The sequence below is a fragment of the Teleopsis dalmanni genome, chromosome 2 (genome assembly GCF_002237135.1).
Source record: "Teleopsis dalmanni isolate 2A chromosome 2, ASM223713v2, whole genome shotgun sequence".
NCBI classification, from domain to species: Eukaryota; Metazoa; Arthropoda; class Insecta; order Diptera; family Diopsidae; genus Teleopsis; species Teleopsis dalmanni.
Genome location: NC_051847.1, coordinates 191,140,548 through 191,162,841, shown reverse-complemented (window position 1 = coordinate 191,162,841; position 22,294 = coordinate 191,140,548). Strand labels below are relative to the sequence as shown.

Here is a 22,294-nt window from a genome sequence, read left to right as displayed (position 1 = left end):
TTTTTCTATATATGCTTGTGCGGATATAACGCATATAATTATGTGTAATATTTTCCATATAAAACTTAAGCGCATACGTATCCGCGCTAAATATAAAACACGGTTAATGCTAATGAGCTAAATGTTAATTTATATAAAGAGAAACCTGCAGTTTTGAACCTTATGCTTACCTAAACAGATAGAAATATTTACATAGTATTTGAATCAGTATAATATTTTTGTTATTATCAATATTTTAGTAAGTTTCTTCAACAATTATAAGTATCTAAAAAAAAACTTTGCATCAAAGAACTATACGACTAAACATTAGTATTATACTACTTTTACATATTATTTTCTAATTCATAAATTCATAAATATTTAAATTCATTGGAATATGTGAATATGCTTTTAGAGATACATTTTATTGATTTAATTAATGTCCTTCATATATAGTAATATAAAAATTCAATATTAAAATCAACGATGCGCTTGTTTAAATATAATATAATTGAAATTATATTTATGCAATTAATTATGATCCTATCAAAAATAGACAACGGCGTGATCAATGTCATAGTTTCTCATATGGGTATTCCTAAAAATATTTGGCATTTATTTGTTTATTAAACTTAAATAAACGTAAAATCTTTTCTATATCAATATAATTTAATGTTAGTTATAACCTTGAATTTTAAGTCAATGTAAAGTCTAAAATGCTTTGATTTCAATTTATCCGTGAAATGATGATAATTTCATTGTTATTGATTATACTACCACATATTACTAAACATACTCGGTCGCGCTACACGGTTTTAACATACATCAATGAAAATTCTACACATTAAATAGCAATTATAGAAATGCTTTAATTTGTTTTAAATTAGTTGAAATATATACATTTTTAAATGATTTTAAAAAATTACTTTATTTTTAATAAATTTTAACACATTTTGCAGCTTCTTCAACAAGGCACACGTCAACCCGAACTTGATAAAATAGCGTCGTATTACTTTGATGGACAAGGCAAAGCACTGAGGCCCATGGTAACAATGCTTATGGCCAAAGCGATAAACTATCATTTAAATAAAGAATCAAGGTAAGCATAGCACTTTGTATGTACTATATATATATCTATTTGCTGCTGTTTATTTTATATTTTTACAATAAATAATTCATACACACATTTTATTTGTAAACAAACTGAAGGAAACTAAAATTAACAAAACCAACCCAGAAAAATAAAAAAATAAAATAAAAAAAATCACTCAAAAATTCAACTATTAAATAAACTTTATGAAATTTACAATAAACATTTTTATGCTAAAAATTATTTGCACAAGACATTATTTTTAATTTCTGTAAAATTTACTGCCGCAATAAATTGATTAACACAAGCCTGCAACTCTTCAACTCTTGTAATCAAACACCAAAAATTTATTTAATTTTTTTTATTTAGATGTTACTTAACAATAGTCATAAATCCGCTTAAATAAAAAAAATGAACTTCATTAAGACATATATTTTCAAAATTTATTTTTATCACTATGTATATATAGTCAGTCAGTCCGCTAGTATTATGTGTAATTACAATTTAACTTAATTTAAGAAAAACAAAATTTTTTAAAAATACCATATTTAATACTTTTGTATCTTTTTTGCAGCCTTTTGGTACACAAACAACGACAAATTGCGCTTTTTTCTGAAATGGTGCACTCTGCCAGTTTGGTGCATGATGATGTTATCGATCAATCTGATTTCCGGCGTGGTAAGCCCAGTGTTAACGCGCTGTGGAATCATAAAAAGGTAAGATTAATTTACAAAGATTACGCGCACTACTGTGAACCTTCTCTGGGTTCATGGTTCTTATGTGGTCATCTGCTCATAGTTTGTGGTCCGCTGACTTTAGTAGTTCTAGTTTTAATTAAGTTGAGATGTAAAAGCTATTTAAATGCTTTAGTAATTTAATATTTTGAGTTACTCACTGGGCACAAATGCGACCTTTTGAGGTTGCAATTGTGGTAATAAATTCTATTTATGTAAGTAAATGCAAGTCTTAGTAGCTTCATGGTTGATTAACCACGATAGTTGTTGGTTTAAATATGCTTTGAAATATTTCTAAATATCTTTATTTAGAAATATTTTATGTTTAATAAAAATAATAAATTAATGTTCTGTGAAGAGATTAAGTTAAAAATTTTTAATAATTATACTAAAATGGGAAGCTTCGGTTGTTATAATATAACCATAAATTTTTTTTAGTTTATGGTAATTCACTCTTTCTTTACTTCAAATTTATCTTCTTGAAAGTCAAGTTACAAGGTGATCAAATTAAACTGCAATGCGATTTTTCAATTTTTTGGTAAAACGGCAGAAAATGAATATTGCAAACTATATAATTTTTGCGATATCTGAATAGAATTAGGAACTATGGAACTATGGAAAGATGTTCTTGAGCAGATGCTTTGTCTGTTTTAGTATTGAAAAAAGACAAAGTATTATGCAAAATGTTCCATACGGGAAGATTATACAGCTTGTGTCGGGTGTTCAAGCACTGAAGTGATCACTCATTTATTTTTGCATACAAAAAACTCTGGTGTTTCAAAAAGCCCTGAACCTTTGGCAAAACCTAAAAATCGGCCCTGCATACGTGCTTACGTTGGGCAGTAACTGAGAAGAAGTGATTCACTTTCATTATCCTCTTCACAGTTGTAATAGGATTGTTTAAATGGAGGATTTAATTTTCTAGTATAGTTCCATAATCTCCTGTGACCTGTCAAGAAACTTATCACAGGATTTATATTCCTATAGGCCAACTCAATGAGAGTACTGGATTTTTTCTTAATAGAACGTGGCTAAGTTTTGTAAAGATGCCTACATCTGCTAGATGATTTCCATCTTTTATTAAATTTTTGAGGCGAATAATTTTATTTCATTTTTAATAATTTTCATTTTAATTTTAATTCGTTTTAAATTAAATCCTTTTTGTGTTTAAACCTTTGCTGCTATTGGAAATTCATTTTTTGTTAAAATAAAAGATTTATTTATGATAAAATAAATATTTATTTATAATAAAATAAATATTTATTTATAATAAAAAATGTGTTGTTGTTCTTTTAAAAATTTAAAAATTTTATATAGCAATTTTCATTTCAAAATTAATTAAATAAGTGAGAACTCACACCGATAAATAATGAACTTAATGTGTGAATATGTTTTAAATACTTAATTGCATTGCATAGTGCAGTAGATTACTACACTGCAACATTTTTTAAAAGTTAAAATATTTAAAACATTTTTTAAACATTTTACTTAAATTGTTTTTTATTTTTCACTAAATTAATAAAAATTTGAGGTTTCGCAATTTTATATTCCATTCAGTTGCGCGCTCCTGTGTCGTCTTAATTGAGATTTATTACAGCTACGTTTTTAGCTACTGGGTATTGACGGTCTCTTGACAATCGCGAGTAAATCCAATATTTACAGTTTCATGTAGATTAACAGAGTAGAGTATTAAAAGCACAGTTGCTGCATTAAAATTTTACTATTATTTTTATAATATTCACAACATAAATTAATTAAGTTCAACAGTTTCGTAATGTAAATGTAAAGTATTTTGTGGTTATGAGTCATTAAAGTTGGATGTGTTCCTGTGATTTTGCGCTGCACAAAGTCTTTAAATGCATTTTTATGAGTCACATACAGGCATATGAGATTACTTTGATTTCGCACTTAAATCATAACATTTATAACATTTATAAACTTTTTTACAATTAAAAAAAAAATTTGATTTAATCTTATATTTGTTTTTTATTTTTTTTTTTTAACAGGTCACAATGGCTGGAGATTACATATTGTCAGTTGCTTCTATTATGATTGCACGTTTGAAAAGTAATGATGTGACCATAATATTAAGTAAAGTAAGTTCTTTGTTTTTTGTTAAATGTGAAATAAACACTATATATCTATTTTTTAATCATATGATAATTTCTAAAAGTTTGCGCATAGCTTGACATAAAATTACGAATATACAAATAAACTTCAAAGATAGGCAGACAGACGTACGTGCAAAAATTAGTTATGAATTTTTAGTTTGCGAATGAGAGGGATAAATTGTAAATTCCCTATTTTGTGGTTTTTACAATATTTAGGTATATGTCTACTATATAATTAAACATGTGATTTTTATGTATTTACTGATATAATTCACGAAAGACTTCACTTTGTCAAATAACTGGGAAATACATGAATTTGTTTAACATTTTAATGAATGAGTTTTGCATTTTATCATATCTAATTCTATAAGTATTTTCCAATTATAAGTCAATGAACTTTATTAAGACTTATAATATTTAATAAACTTACGAAAAAAATCATTTATATTACAAATTGTAATATAAGCGGTTTATAATTTAGTCGTAACTTATCTTCTTTTATTTTTTATAACTATTGCCTCAAGTAGTTAAATGCCTTGTAGGCTTTGAATAATGTAATAAGTTTTGATTTATGTTTTTAATTTTGCTTTTTTTAAATTTACAACTTTTAATTAATTAATATTTATTAAATATTCATTATACAGATTTAACATTTGGTTAATAAAATTTTAATTTAGTTTGGTTAGTTGTGTAATGTTTTTCTTCTGATTTCTTAAATACAATTTGCACTGACTTTTAATCAATATTTGAAAGTAGTTTTTAAATGTTTAACAAATTGCATATTTCAATAAATCACAGAATACAATAAAAGTATGATGGAAGCAATATTTAGTAGTTAATCGTACTAATAAACATTATTCTCACAACAATAAATACACTATTCTCATCAATAAATATATATTTTGTCGATTTAAATTTGCCACTGGATTGAGACACGAATGGATATTATAGTTCTTTTTTTTTGTTTTTGGTATTGTGAAATATTTAGAAATATCTGTTATAATAAAAAAGCAGATATATTTATAGTAAAATCACTATTAAGTTAAAAAATGTAAATAGAGCACAGTTGCTCAAATGACCTCGGATAATGTTATCTTATAGACTGTCCGAAAAAGTGAATCTATTACTAGACAATAAATTGAAAATACATTTTACTCATTTGTTTGAAAATATTATCAATAAACCCAATATGTTTAGAATAAATACAGATATGTATTCAATTCTTTAATATATTTTCCATAAGAAAGCGATCCGTTCCTAATTAGGAGTTCATAAAGAAAGAATCTTCATTCGAATTCTAATAATGTTCAAAACAGTATTAAATTTCTTAGCACAAACGATTAATATGATTGCTAGTATTAAAATGTATAGAGAAAACAATTATGATAGTTGAAGAATTTCGAAAGTAACAAAAATATTAATTAAAAAATATTTGACTATGCTAGCCAAATGTTGTCATAGAAAATAACCAGAAATCAGGAAAAATCTATCGATATTTAAACGTATTGAGTTTCAACTGTTCATCTGCAATAGTGTAAAGAAACATTATACGACACATAAATTCTAGAAGGAATTTTAATTTATAGAACACTTGTAAAAGCAAAAATCAAAGATAGGTTAAAAGTCTCAACGACGCATTCAAGGCAGTATAAAATGGACTAAATAGGGAGTTTTTAGACTCTTTTTTGACATGACACTGCAGGTTAAGATATCATCTCAACAAAATTGACTTTTCAGAGACCAATATCTGTTGCTTCAGTGGAACGAATGTTGAAAGGTATGAGCATATTGGTAGTAGACACGTTCATCAAAGAAATAATATTGTTACACCAAACAAAATTTATGAAATAAAATTAATTAATTAAGGTATTAACGTTTAATAAAATTATCGATTAAAATAATTTTAGTCTATCATAATAGACCAAATGACTCAATGATAATTGATGGTTGGATTTTGATGTTAATATAGCTTTCATTTCTTTTATTTAGATAGAACAAAAGAGCCATTTTGAAATGAGATTTAAGATTCTTTTTCTTAAACTCAACTGCACGTTTAATAGAGATAATTCTTTTAACATTTTTGGAGATATATTTGTAATGCTCCCCAAAAATCATTAGGTTGTAGGCTTCTATAATGGAATTTGTTAATTAGAGATAGTTTTAAATTTTCTTTTTTTTTATTTTTTTTTATTTCAACTCTTATGTATTTTGGTTTAAAGAGTTGCTTCGTTTTTGACATAGGTATCTATCGGTTAGCTAGTAATCGAACCTCTACGAATTTTGCAAATTCGATGCTATTACGACTTTGGACGATTCTTGTTTTTTATACATCACATCTTTGGTTTTATACATCCCACTCTTGTGTCTGAATTATATTCTCCCAATCTAAATTAGTTGCCAATATATTTTTTATTGACTACAATTTTGTTCCCCCAATCTTACAAATCGGGTTTCAATATATTTTGTGATTGATTATTGTTTGCTTATATTTACTTGGTTTTTCCACATCGCTTACTGATCTTTCAGTTATGTTCTGCTAATCTTAATCTATAATAGAGATTTAAACAGAAAAATATACAGAGAGATGAAGGCAGTTACTATAGAGAAATGCGAGGACAGATAATACTTGATTTATGTTTTTGTTAAAAAATATAAGGATGAAATAGTTTTCAACTTCCTCTTTACCATGTTTCAAACATTTTGTTTAATTTAATGTATTCTCTTTGTACTGTAGTGTGAAGAGTATGATAAATATCATATTTACAAATGAAAATACCATATTACCATTGGCCATACTTGGTCTTGCTGTCTAAAAATATAAGGATAAGATAGTTTTCAACTTCCTCTTTACCATGTTTCAAACATTTTGTTTAACTTAATGTATTCTCTTTGTACTGCAGTGTGAAGGGTATGTCAAATACCATATCTACAAATGAAAATACTATATTACCATTGACCATATTTGGTCTTGCTGTCTAAAAATATAAGGTTAAGTTAGTTTTTGAGTTCTTCTTTACAGCTTTCCAAACATTTTGTTCAACTTAATGTATCCTCTTTGTAATGTAGTGTGAAGGGTATGTTAAATACCATATGTACAAATGAAAATACCATATTATTATTGACCTTACTTGGCATTGGGTAAGTCTGCATATGAAAACAAAAGTATATTTCTGAAACTAGTTTTTCTTTTTAATTTTTTCGTGATACCTACACATTTATATGAACAACTACGAACAACTAAAAAATCGTTTATTTTATCCTTATAAACAAAAAAAAACAAAAAAAAAACAAACTAAACAAGTTTAAAAGTCATTGAAAAAATTCAAGGAAACGCGTTTGTTCAACTTTAAAGGTCAGTAGATGGATAGATGGATTGCACGCATTGCACGAATTGCAGACGCACAAACTTTAATCGTATCTGACGGTTTTACCAGCAATTGGATTGCATATCAACAACATTTTTATCTGAGTTGTTTGTCTTCCTTCCTTCATTGCGGACATTCCTTAAAGATTAATAATTACAAAAAAATATTAGTCGGCTTTTATCAAAGTTGTTTAAATTTTAATCAAATTTTTTTTTTTTTTTTGAAAATATTATTCAAATTGACATTTTAACAAATTAACGCATAATCAAATTAATTTGTCACAATTAAGTTGCATTGAATGCATTCGCTTACACGTAAAATACAGCAATTTTATTAAAATTTATGTCACTTTTGGAATTCGAGTTAATTTGAAGACTTAAACCCTAAGTCTCATATCTGAATGGTGTAAACATTTTTTTAAAAATTTAAAAATTTTTTTTTTTTGGTTTTGTAAATAGTAAAACGTGCTGGCTACTTCTATTGCATAACTTTTGATTGGTTCAGTTTGGTTGATTTCCAAATGTTTATGACAAATACATATTTTAAAGCTTAGTCTGTCCGCGTTTCCTATTCATACACATAATTTCTATTAATGCCTTATTTTAATTTAATTTTGCTTTGTTTGCATCTAAAATCTACCGCAACCGTTTATTTATCTACAATATACAATATGCAATATACAATATACAAGGCGTGCTCACAGGTGTGGCAAATTTTTCGTTTTATTTGCATACTTTAAAGATATGCAAACAATTCGAACACATTTTTCGACATCTTTTTTTAATTATTTCATTTGGCGGTGGGTAAGTTAGAAAGAAGAGAGCTAGCTGCTATGGACATTATAATATCTTAATTTTAACATATCAGTTTTGTCATATTTATGACAGTATATGATTTAAATAATATTATGAAATAAACGCATATCATAATAATAATAAAAATAATTTAATAGCTTGAGTATTCATATTAGGTTAGGTAAGGTTATTCTGATTATCTGATTAGCCACACATAGAGCATTTAATTTCTAGCGAGTTAAAACAAAGCAAAACCTCTGTGTATAGATTTCTAGTAGGTAGCATAGTAGTGTAAGATAACAAAGTTTTACATATGTAAAAAGTGCTTGAAGCTTGCTTTCTGTGTTGTACTCCAACTTCCCAAATTCTAAAGCTTACAAGCATTTTAAGTGTGTTTGTGACAATGCAGGTCATAAACATAAGAGATGTTTTGAATTGCATTTTTCTTCAATTCTATGTATTGCCTTCATTAGATATTATTTGTAATTTCATTCTAAGATCATTTATAGTAAGCAAAAAACAAAAATCAAAATACTAGCTAATAACATCAACAACTGGTAAATAAGTAAAAGAAACATAATGTAAATAACACATAAACAGCATAAAAACGTGTAAAAGTGCTAGCGAACAGTACCAAAAAAGAGCATACCAGATTCAAATGTGTGCCAAAGTGTGGTAGCTAACTGTACTAGAAAGGGGAAAAACAGAATCAACTACGAACGAAAGTGCCAGCTAATATTAATAAACAATGTTAGTTAATGTTACTTACTGTCAAAACATTAAGTGTAAATTCCAACAGCGGTTGGATTTAGACTTTAAAGCCACTTATCAACAGCAATGTCTTAGAACAATAAAAGTTAGTCCTCAATATGACTGTTGTTTCTCAATTTTGCATATCAAGTAGACATATTATACGTGAGAAGTGTGTGATTTTTTATAATTTCACATTAAAGAATTGTTATTTTTTAGTTCCTTTTTGTGGTTATAAAATAATAACGTTTGCTTATATAAACTTTATCTGGTGCTCCCGTTATGGTAATATTGAAAGGTTTGGAAACTTGTCACCAGGTCACTGCATCCTTTGAGAAGTATTGTGATAATGCCGTTAGTTTTAGTAAACTTAGTTAGTAAGACTTCAGGTTACCTATCTCAGTAGGTGGTAAGGTAGTGAACAAATGAAGCCCGTTGTAAAAAATTTTAAACTGGCAACGTTATAAGACGGAATTTGAAGGTACCTATTACAATTAACGTAATCGTTTCCATATTCTTTTTATCTTAAGAAATGGATTTCGTGCTGTGATTTTTTCAAGTGTGATGTTAGTTTAGATAAGGTTAGAGTAGCAGTCTTTTACATTAAAGCCCACTTAAGTGGATGAGACATCATTTATACTCAGGTCTGTGGGTTAGATGATGTCACATCCATAGTAACCCTTAAGTGAGCTTTGATGCAGAAGAGTGCTGCCATAAAAGTAGAAGTGAATCAACCAAACATGTCTTTCAACTTGGATATATTTTTGATTCTTGATTTTAAAGAATATCTATTTTATTTTGTCAGTTAATAAAGAGGCCTCGAAATTTTTAATCTTTTTTTAAGTCAATGATGGTAACTGATACATGAGGTGGCGGTGCCGAGTTACAGTCTCGACAGAACTTTAAAAATTGACAGAAGAAATAATCAAAAAGTGATAAAATTTTTAAAATTATTAATCTAACTCTAGAAATTATTTATAAAATATATTTTTAAGAGTAGCTTGAACTCCGAGTTAAATTTTTAAGAGCAGGTTATGGCGTGATTTATATATGTGTCTCAAAATGGATTTTAGTTTTAAAGGTGACAAAATGCTGACAATCATAATCTATAAAAGTGGATTATATATATGTCTCAAAATGGATTTTAGTTTTATACGTAAGAAAATGCTCATAGTCAATATAATATATAATCTATAAAGGTGGATTATATATATGTCTCAAAATGAATTTTAGTCTTAAAGGTGACAATATGCTTAAGAACAATTACTCATTTGATTTTTCTGTGTACTTTTGATTTTGACATTGTAGATTTGTATAAATTGATTCTTCAGTTAAAAATAAGTATTTTGTTTCGTTAGATGATACCGACATTTTAGATAAAACAATAATATCTTTGTTAATTTAATTGACAATCACAATAACCATTATAAGATTAATTTATAATATAATAAATAGAAATACAAATTTTATCACTGGTATAAATTTTCTTTTTTTATTTTTACTTTTTCTATTTTTATCTATACACGTTTGTATGTTAAATATATACCAAAAAAATATGGTTTTTTTTATAACCACCCAAAACTCCCGTAAATATTTTATGAACTAAAAATTTCGATCACGTTTTTGAACAACATTAGTAGAATTTAATTCCCTAATTGAAGGAATTCATAACGAACAAGAGGCCACAAGTGCTAAGATTATTCACATTTAATGTATCTATTCACAAGCAACAATGCGGAATTTACCAAAACCATATAACGTATTTATTAATGGAAATTTGTGACTTGTAAGCTAAAATTATGTAAATAAAGAAATTTTTAAAAATCTACAAAATTTTGTAAAAGAAGAAGAAACTCTTAGTAAATAGTATTTTTTTTTTGTTTATTTTTTTTTTTTTTTGATTTTTTGTTTTAAATAAATTTTGGAAAACATAAATGTAAATGAAGTATTTTTGTTTGACAGTTTTTATGAGATAAGTGTTAAAAAATTTTTTTTAGTTAAATTTTTATTTTAGTTAAATTTAATAAATTCAGATTTGGCACTTTCAGCTTTAAGCTTTATTATAGTTATTTTTAACAATATTTGTAAGAAAGCAATAAGAATGAAAAGGATACAAAGAGTTATATATTTAAGTATCTAACTAAGTTGTCTTTAAATATTTGCACGCCGTGCACAGTTTATACTGCCAAAACTACTAAGGTTGCATACAAATTTGTACAGTTTTAGCCAAATTTATTATAAATTTATTTATTTATGCTGTTGCACTTTATTGGCACCGGCAACACTTCGTTAGCAACAATAAAATGTTGTAAAATTAACATGTGCCATGGCGAAGTGCGATGTAAACAAGCGTGAGACAGCGCACAATCAACCGAGCCAGCCAAATAATGTATCTACGAAACTTTGTGTAAAAGTAATTTGAAGATTTATGACACGAATTTATGCTTTGAATCCACTGTATTGGCACTCACTTGCCAGTAGACAGACAGTGCCTTAGTGAAATTATAGTGATTCGCATTGTCACATCGTTAACACTTTCATGGAAAACGTACCGTACCCTACCGAGTATAGATAAAAGTCGTAACATGCTGCAGTTGCCAAACAATGGCTCATATAAATAATTTATATTTGAAAAGTAATTTGCTATAAATGTACTTTAATGTAATTTAAGCCGATAATGGAGGTGATGCTAATTTTACTATTTTAAAATGCAATTTGCTTATTTAATTGTTTAATGAAAATTAAATTTTAAATTATATACACTTAATCTTTAAAACGTTATGTAAACTATAGTAATTACATCGAATTACAATCAAAATATTTAATAATTAAAATTTAAGTAAGCATTGTAATTGATAACTAATGAGTTATCTCAATTTCTCTTAATATAATATAAGAAGGTGCCATTAGGTGTCAACAACATCTGTATAGAAATAGAAATAAAGCACTGCGACCATGATTGATATTTTGTGCTGCAACAGACCCTAAACGAACAGAAGACATTCCGCCTTCCGAATGAAAGGCAGAATGTCGACCGTTGAGGACATCGTAATGTCAAAAGGGGAGAGTAGTTCTCAACCCAGTCACAGAGAATGCGACTAGAAGTCTAGTCTGCTTCTAAGTAAAGTCGACAATATAACTCTTCGGACAGACCCATTTTGTTTAGGCGATAACGCAGTCCATAGTGACCCGTTAAATATCCCACCAGCAACCTCAATTCTGTTCTGCTGAAGTAGGAACAATATTCGTATACTTATCCTCAATTTTTTTAAATTTAATTTTTCCACTATCATCTGCTTCTTTAGATTGAAACAGATTGAAACTTTTAAACATTTTTATCTAAAAAAATTAAAAAACTGCAGTGATAAATGGTTTGTGCATTAATGGCTGAGACAACAACAGTCGTTAAAACTTTATTCTGTAGATTAGGTAAGAGAAGAACGAATGTATACTTTCTCTTGTACGAAAGACTTGTTTTTTAGCAAGCCTGTTATTGCTGTGCTTACGGAAGTATTAACCATTTATTATCCTATAGTGACGATGTTTGAACCGCCGAATGGACTGTAGACGAGTGTCCATGATTTAGTGTTTCCATTTTCTATGCCTATAAGCAAGAAAGCAGTTAAAGCGACTTTAATATGTATTATACCATTTCTACACTGTCATAGTAGAGACAGCATAGAGAGACTTATCAGATTAGCTTGACTTCATCTGGAAGATCAAATGGTTTAACAAGAACAACAAAAGGGAACTATATTGAGAACAATGTTTAGTAGCTCGACTACCCTGTTAACTTTAAGGCTGTTGAGTTCCATCTCTAAACGGCTTAAGTTCATCTGGAAATCAAAAGACCTTAGCAAGGAAAACACATGAAGTTAAAACTCATAACATGCAATAGTTGTTTTCGTTGATAGTCTTCAACTAAAGAAGAATAACACACAAAAGAATGATTAAAGAATGGTTAATAGCTCGTCTCTATCTAGCAATAGATGACTTCAAGAAAAAGTATTTATTTCAAAACTCGATCTTTTAATCGAATCTAATCTATACACATGATATAGAACAATGAGTGAATCATAAAGTCATAAAAATATATACCTATTAGCACCTGTGCTGATAAAATATCTAAAATTAAATTGATTTTTAACGTCAGTTTTGACGAAAGAAACTAAATTCTTAATATAAGCTATTGTTTGTAAAAGAGAGTTATTTAAAACAGTAGTAAATTACAACAATAAAATTTTAAAACAATAAAATTTAGCTATTTTGGCTGACCAGCTGTTTCACGTATTACCATATATCAGTATTAAAATTATTTTATATATATTTTAATTATTAAATTTTTACAATTTGCAAGTAATGTTTAAAAGTTCAGTTAGATAACTACTTCTGAGGTTATTATAATTTTTGAGTATTAAAATTTTTTTTTTTTTGTAATTCTCATTTACTTTGTATGTTATATATTGTAAATAAAATACATTACAGTTTCTGTCATTTAAACCTCTAATGTAAAAGTGCTTAAAAGTTCTTATTCTATTTTGCTTCTGAGCTTGTTTTAGAATAACACGTCTAATTACGGACGTGTTGTTGTTATGTCTGTAATTGAAGATTGCCTGCAGAGCTACAAAGTTTTCACCAAAAATGTAACATCGTCTATATATAAATGGATTTTAATCATATTTGTAATATTCGTTGAAATTCGAATTGTTGTAATGTAGATACAGTGGCAAAACTATAAAAATTGGTTCCAAAAATTATATCTTAAATATATAACATAAAAAACTTAATACTCACATGGCAGTGTACATATATGTACACATCTTTAATATATCTTTTTATATAGAAAAAAAATTTTATTATTTGCCAAAAATGTTTACAACTTTTTGTTGGGTGTGATTTAATGCTCATTGAGTAAAGATGAATGAACGCATTTGTTCACTGAAACTAAAAGCGAATGAAAGTGAATATTTATTAAAATTTTGTTAAAATAATTTTAGCACAAAAATTGTTTAGAAAAGTAATATGTGTTGAGTAGTTTAAGTTAAATGAATTCACGGAAGTCTTATAATTAGCATTTACATACATGTGGCATAAATTTAGAAGCCACATTCTATTGTTTTCAAATGTTATATAATATTTATTTAGTTGGTTATATCTTTGAGGTTAAGTCACCTTTAAATACGTTATAAATTTACCAAACTAAGAAATATAATTTATTAAAAAGTTTTTATAAAACCTAAGTTTGTCTGATACTATAAGTAATTTAAAAAAAATATTGTTAAAATACGCTATAGTATTTAATAAATATTAGACGTAAAGTATGATTTAGCGTTTAGTAGGACTTAGTATTTATAGAAAATAAGCAAACAAAAATTAAATGAATACTACCAAATACATTGTTACTCTTCATATTGTCGTAAATTAAGTTTGCTTAAGATGTTGTTAAAGATATGTTAACAACTGCATGAATCATAAAAGTTCTTGATCAGCTTAATAGATCAATTCATCTAATTTAGCGATCTACTATATACCTGCTTTTATGTCTGTGTATTTCCCTGTTTTAAGTGAAGCTTTGTATTAAGATATGCAAAGAGTATTTGGTAAATGAAAGATTAACAAAATACTTAAAATTTTGTGAATTATGTTACCTAAAGTCTTGTCAACAAAACTTCTAAGATCTTATAAGTCGTAGAAATTGTTGATCAGAATGAGAAATCAAATACTCTGATGTATGACAGATCATATAATCTGATTTTTCTGTTTGTTTTTTATGGGCTTCTTTGTATTGTCTTTAAACAATTCCTACAATTTCAAAGCAGAATGTAGATAGTCAAAGAAGAACTATCTAGCTGCTAATCAAGAAAATATCACATATCTTATAAATTGTATACATTTTTGATCAGCTGATGCTTATTTGTCTTTTTTTTTTGTTATATTCTTCTTGTCAGCAAGCAGTTCTTATCTTTCTATTAGTTTCTCTTGTTTGTCTTCAAATTGTTCCTGGATTTCCAAGAAGACGAATGAAACTTTCTAGATTCTTGTCAATAATTATTATTATATTATTAAGTCTTGTGCGGCGTCATATGCTACCGCACTGCATCGTGTCGTCTCGCAATTCACTAATATTGCTGTACTTGTTTCTGTTGAACCAAAATTTACATGTCGCCGTTCTTATTAATATAAAGTCAAATATCTTATAAATTTTTAATGTTAACTTCGTTTAGTGTGGACCTTCTGCAAGTCGTCTATTGCCTTGTGGATTATATTAGAGTGCCACATTTGCGATGTCAAACCGATAGGTTTGCTTAGTGTGTGTCCTATCCTGGCAAATTTGTGACGTTTTTATCAATAGAAAGTGAAATATCTTAAAAATTTTTTAACAGCTTGAATGATTACATTTAGCATATTTGTCTGATATTTTTGCTATATACTTCTTGTCGGTAAACCGATCTTGTCCTTCTATATGTTTACTTGTCTTCAAATTGGTTTTATATTTTTAAAAAAAGCAAAGGAAACTTTTTATACTGACTTTCTGCGAATCTAAACAATTTAGGTGGATAAAATTTGTATTGGATATAAATCTATCTTTATAAACACAAACTATGTAACTCACTCAGACGAAATCTAACACAGAAAAATAAAACATCAGTTGCTTAAACTCTGTTATTTAAAATCGCTTTGAATTTGCCATTCAAACACTTTAACGAAGGTTGCTCTGATTTTTAATTTTCATGTTATTATTATATAATTAAGTATTAAAATAAAATTAATTAAAATTAGAGGTCTTCCACTAACATTTAGTTAATTGATTAAAAAGTTTTATTACTATCTTAGCTGTATAATAACACTAACAAAAAACTATAATAATTAAAAAAATCAAATATTAGTAACAGATAACAGGAAAATAATTAAGTACTACTTAAAATGTATTATTAAAGTAACACATAAGCCCTATTTCTTTTATTAAATAAATAAATTGGAATCAGCAATTTAATTTTTTGCATACTAGATGTATTTAAATAAAAATAGTTTCGAATAACATGGATTATGATTGATTGAATTCAACCGAAGAAAGTGAATCACTTGCATTATTTATATATTTATATATTATTTATATATAAAACCCATGATCTACATTATTATAGAAAATAAAGCTTCTTTTTATTATACTAAGATTTTGCGGCATGAATAATAAATATGTTGAGCTATACTAACTACCAGTCCAAGCATAAGGTTATAAATATTTAATATATTGTTTAACAAGTTCATAAGAATACTACTATAAATCTGTACGGCTTTCCATAGCAATATCTAGTTATACTTCCAAGTAAATGTTTATCAAAATAGAAAACATTATTAAGTAAGTTGTTTGTCTTATATAAAATTAATTCTCATTCCAAATATTACACGTAGCGTATGAGCAACAAAATTTTACGACTAGCATAACATATGTCATGTTACATGACATATAGCATAAAAATGTTATGTTAATAACAGTATTTGTATTTTTACCTTATGCTTATTCCATGTTATTTGACAAAGTTAATATGGTGTTTAATTATATTGTTATTTATTAATATTGATTATCCATCGAACTTGATATTGTTATTTAAATTACTTATTCCACTTACATAAAGATCTAATTACTTAACTTAATAATAGATTATTAATAATAATTAATAATAATAGATTATTCAATTATAAATAATCTTTTAATATTTTATTTAACATGTTTTCAAAGAAGTTGAATCTCATTTTTCTTTTATTAAATTTTATTATATATATTATTTCCTATTTATTTTTTATAATGAAGGGTACTATTATACATTATTATTTAATATTGCTAGAGTTCAAAATAATTTATAGTTAATAGACTGGAAAAATTAGAATGACATTAATATGCAGAAATATTGTTAACAACCTTAGAACATATAATATTTCTATGTAAATATTAAATACATATATTTATGTTTGATGGTGTTATAACTCGTTAAGTAAAATACAAAATCAATTTAAATATTAATATAATTATTGTTTTAATTAGAAATATAAGTTTCTCTTTTCCATAACAAAGCCTTGTGCTAAAACATTTAGTATAATCAACATTAAAATGTAAAAGCTAAGTTGTTTTAATTAAATTAAGTAGTTTACGTGCGTGTTAACAACTGCATTCATTACAACATAAATTATATTACAATAAATTAAGTTTATATTCTATAAATTTATATTTAAATAGTTCTTTTCATTTTAATAATATATTTCGATTATTTTGTTAACAAAAAAATTAAAATAAATATTTACTTTTGCGTTTTGTTCTATTCTAGATTTTGACGGACTTGGTTCAAGGTGAATTCATGCAACTTGGCTCAAAAGAAACTGAAAATGAACGATTTGCCCATTACCTTACAAAAACGTACCGGAAGACGGCTTCATTGATTGCGAACGCACTCAAAGCGGTAAGTACTTGTTTAGAGTAAATGCACGGATAATGCGTGCATTTTGATGGCAAAGTACTGCAATTTATGTCATTGAAATGCAATGATGCATAAAAAAATAAGCAATTTTTTCATAAAATGTTAATCTTCCCTCTTCTTCTGCTCGTACAGACAGCGGTCATAGCTGAAGCTGATGATAATGTTGTAGAATTAGCGTTCCAATATGGCAGAAATATTGGTTTAGCATTTCAATTGGTAGACGATATGCTGGACTTTGTCTCATCCGCAGAGACTATGGGTAAACCAACAGCAGCTGATCTGAAATTGGGGCTTGCAACGGCGCCAGTCTTATTTGCATGCGAAAAGGTAAGTGTTTCATATAACAAGTGCATGACCAAAATACATGCATTAGTGGCTTCACATAATTGCATTCCCATGCACTTTGCATATACGTGAAATTATTTGTGTCATTTTATTTAGCATTTTTATTGCAATTACTACATTTTTCATTTTGTTAAAAAAATTATATATAAAAAAAAAGTTGCTGGGTTTTTTTTTGCGTATTATTTTATGTATATAATTCATTAGGTTTTCCAATTCGATATGTTACGCATTGTTTATATTATTGCTGTCATTATTTCCATTTCCTTATGCGTCTCCAGCATATATTTACTATTTTTATTATTATTTTAAATAAAACTAATATTCGTTTAAAACCCACAAACGTACTTAGGCAATATAAACAATAAAAGACCAAAGGAGTGTTTATATGCATAGGCAATGAGCACTTAAGTTTTATGCGAGCAATTTAATAATTTTGTCAATTTTTTTGTTAAATATTAACATTAATATTATTTATTTATTTTTTGTATTCTAAGTAAATCTGTTTTTTTCTTTGAATAAATATCTTAAGACATTAATATTAGTATAACATTTGTAAGTCGGAAATCTCTTAACTTTTGTTAAGAACTGACAAATTTTATTTTATTCTCAAAATGATTTGCTAATTAGGCACAAACACGTGTAATCCATTTCCATGATAATTCGTACTCGTCATGTAATTTGAAGGTTTTTTAGAAAACCCCTAACAGAATATTAATACAATTTTTTGTAATTGTATTACATCTATTATCTATTGATATGCCAAATGTAACATCCCAGTAAAAATATTCTTTTTGTTTTAATTCTGAAAAAGGTAGTCTAATACATGATATGGTAATACTTTTAAGTAAAACTCACTGATCATTATAGGTATTATAAGAACACTTATATAGTCAATATAAACAGTTGAAATCATTTTAATTACTACGAAATATTCCGATTTGCGAGCTTTCACTTTAATGTCCATGCAGTGTGGGTCTCATAGAAAACATAAAATCCTAAAAAGTCATACAATGGTTTATCTCTAAATTGCTTCATAATATTTGTTGTGTATCAGAAGTAGATAGGTTGCTTCAATATGGTCGATCCTAGAAATATGTGCATAATAGTTGGGACAATTTTTTAGCAAGACATGAGGTATTGATGTATAAAAATGAAATGAGAAAAATGCTATAAAAACATTGTGAAATAAATGGTGGTAAAAAAAAACATGTACTCATACAATTTACTATATATTAAATATGGTTTGTCTAAATAACTAAAGTTATATATTGGAAGTAGGTAGCCCACATCAGAAAATCTATAGCAAGATAATAAGTTATTGATTTATAAACATCAGATCAGATAAATACTATAAGTATTTTAAACTAAATGGAGTTTTTCGAAAATGTTTGAAAATTTTTCAAACATAATTAATCTTCAAGTCTCTGATTAATTTCTGAACTCTTGATTAAGATTTTGGGCATAAATTGCGAATCTCATAAACCTCTAACCATACTCATATAGTTGAGTACATGAACTATCATTTATTTAATGATATTTAATGGATATTTAAATGATAATTAATGGATATTTAAATGATATTTAACAATATTTGTGACTTCAGCTATATAAATGAAGTAAGATTTATTTTATATCTGCATCAATACTAGGTATAGTTCTCTTTGTCGTTTTTTTCTTCACGAAACGTATAAGTTCCATTGCATTAAATTTATAATATTGTAGATACAAGATTAATCTACAGGGCCTTGTCAAAATATCTACATAGAATATTTATGTTTATATGGTTTGTTTTTTTTTTTTATTGTATTAAGTCACATATTATTGAACTAGTTTTGGTCAGTGTGTTAACACTAGTATATTGTCCCAGTTTAACCCTCTCTTCTTCTTTCGGCGCGAAGGGAGAAAAAATTACTATTATATCTAACCTACATAATAGATCTACAAGCAACGAAATTGTTTCTTCTCTTGCAATCTTAATGGAAAATCCAACGTAATCCGCAACTCATAGGACTCATATCTCACTTTTTTAGTGATAGATATTCAGCTTATCAAGACAGTCCATCATTCAGCTGATGTCACCTGATGACAATTGAGTGCATTGATTGCTGTCTGACTATCAATTAGTATAACATTTCTATGGTTCTTATACTTACTTTTAATAACAAATTATAAAATTGTGATTGCACTTTGTCTAGATACGGTACTTTCGGTATTTAATAAAACTTATTATGGTATGTCATATGTCATAAATATGTCATAAATACATAAGGAAGTACATCCAAAGCAGTTACTATTTATTTTTATGAAACATCATCATAAATACTGCAAATTAAATGTATAAAATTTCAAGAAGCAATAAAAATTATATTAATTGGTTTAAAAAATTATTATAGCACTTAAATACTGTTGCTTTCGGTTTACATCAGACAACTCGGAATTTGACATTAATATCGAAGACAAAAAATAATTTCGTTTTTTCAATTAATTTATTTTAATTATCATGCAAGGTATGTTATTATTTGTATGCACGTGTCGAGCATTACTTAGTAGTCAACTAATGTGGCAATGTGGCTACTGTTGCCACTGTTATAAACTGCTTGAAGAAAGCACAGTAGCAGAATAGGTTCAAAAAAACAAAGTAAAGAAAATGGAGAAAAAAGTGTTAAATGCGTCAATAGTTGGCAGTTCGACAGGTGCGGCAAAAAAGGTAGGCAGATACTCGCTTGTATATCAATGAGAATTGCGTCATGTTGCACTAAAATACTGCACTTACCATTTACGAACTATTTATAATTTATACCTAATATTGTAATGGCCTATATATGGGCGCCCTTATCAATATAGTTAGTACTTTCGTTTTTAATTACAAATATGATTGACAGATGGCGTTCGAAGCGCCATTTCAGCAATTTTGTATCCACTTCTTTTCAGTTTTATTCCATATTTGTTTTGAATCTTAATTTTATTTTACTTTATTTTTATATTATTTTTATATTATTTTTTATTTTTATATTTTTGCTTATTTTTATTTTCCATATTATTACTGTATTCAATTTTTGTTAACTTGTTTTAATAAATTTTATTTTAATATTTTTATGAAAAGTTCTATAATTAGAATTTATAACTATAAAAAATATTAACATACTATTAAATTATGACTATAAAAATGTTCTGAATATTTTTTAAGTGTTATATTCTATATTTATAGAATTAAATTACTAGTTACCTAGAAATGGAAATTAGGCTTAACACATTGTTAGCTCTGTGAGTTTTATTTATTGGTGCTACATTGAGTTGGTAGCAATTAAAATAGCTATATTGTGATTTCGATCTTATTATGAATAAAATAACTTTCTCAAGTAGCACTTTATTTAAATAAATTATTAATCTACAATTTTCTGATGTGACTTATATCAATTCAATATTCTTGTAAACGATTAAACTTCTATGGGATTAGTGAACTGCACTTGTCGTAGACAAATGGCTTCGGAGCATTTCATGAACGGCCCGAAAATCAGTACTATCGGCGATGCAGTATCACAATTTCCAAAAGGCACTATACTAGCACATTTTTCCGGGTTACCACAACAATAATAACATTACCTTAATGAAGTAAATGTTCTAACAAACTACAATTCATCTGAAAAACACTTTGCGAAATATTTTTACGAATTATGAAATTCTAATGGGAATGGTTCGCAGCACTTGGTACTGATAGAAGAGCAAATTCTTAAACCAGTTGCTCCTCGCTGTTACAAATCTTATTATTAGATAGGTTTCGAACAAAAGTGAATTATAATAACAAAAGTTTTTTTTATTATTATAATTAAAAAAATTTTTGGCTAGCCGTTCTACTGTTCAAAACCTCTCTATTAAATATAATAGTTATTATTAAGTAAAATAGTCACTGCCGTCATAACTGACGTTTAAATACAATTTGATTAATATTTTTAAAATAATATTTTATCCTTTTTGTTTTATTTAGCAATTTAAATCAAAGTAAAAGTATTAATATTAAATTTTTAAAAATTTTTTTTAGTATCCTGAACTTAATCCCATGATTATGAGACGGTTTAGTGAACCTGGTGACGTTGAGCGTGCCTTCGAATTAGTACACAAATCACATGGATTAGAACAGACACGATTCTTGGCCAAAAAACATTGCATCGAAGCGATACGATTAGCGCAGGAATTAACTGAGTCACCTTACCAGAAGGGTTTACAAGTAGTGGCCGATTTAGTCATTAATCGTATGAAATAAAATATGTACAATATATATGTAAATATATATATATGCAGAATACAAAAATAAAAATCATGAACACAATAAAAATAATAATAGCAACTCAAAATTTACTAACAAAGAAAGACAAAAATAATGTAGTTTTATATTAGTTTTTTATTTATTCACTTATAAATATAAGTGAAATGCTTAAATTATTAATTTTTTTACACAATAAAAAAATGCAAAAATTAAAGCAACACAAATGTAAAGAAGGGAAATGTAACAAAAATTTATATAGATATATATATATATATATATATACATATAGCATGTAAAAAATATTTATATATATTTTATTAAAATCAAAAATTATATAAAATTTTGGTAAACATATGAAAAAAATACATTTTGTTAAATCACCTAAATT

The 22,294-nt window shown here is 26.8% G+C and overlaps 1 protein-coding gene across 1 annotated transcript; it reads left to right on the top strand.

Moving 5' to 3' along the window:
- Window positions 1-923: 923 nt before the first annotated feature.
- On the top strand, window positions 924-22,002 carry LOC119678083 (all trans-polyprenyl-diphosphate synthase PDSS1-like). The gene is made up of 6 exons (XM_038089737.1): window positions 924-1,078; window positions 1,644-1,785; window positions 3,810-3,899; window positions 17,148-17,279; window positions 17,430-17,624; window positions 21,682-22,002. Exons 1-6 carry the CDS (start codon window positions 1,023-1,025, stop codon window positions 21,901-21,903), a joined length of 837 nt encoding a protein of 278 aa, XP_037945665.1. The 5' UTR covers window positions 924-1,022; the 3' UTR covers window positions 21,904-22,002.
- The last annotated feature ends 292 nt before the right edge of the window (window positions 22,003-22,294 follow it).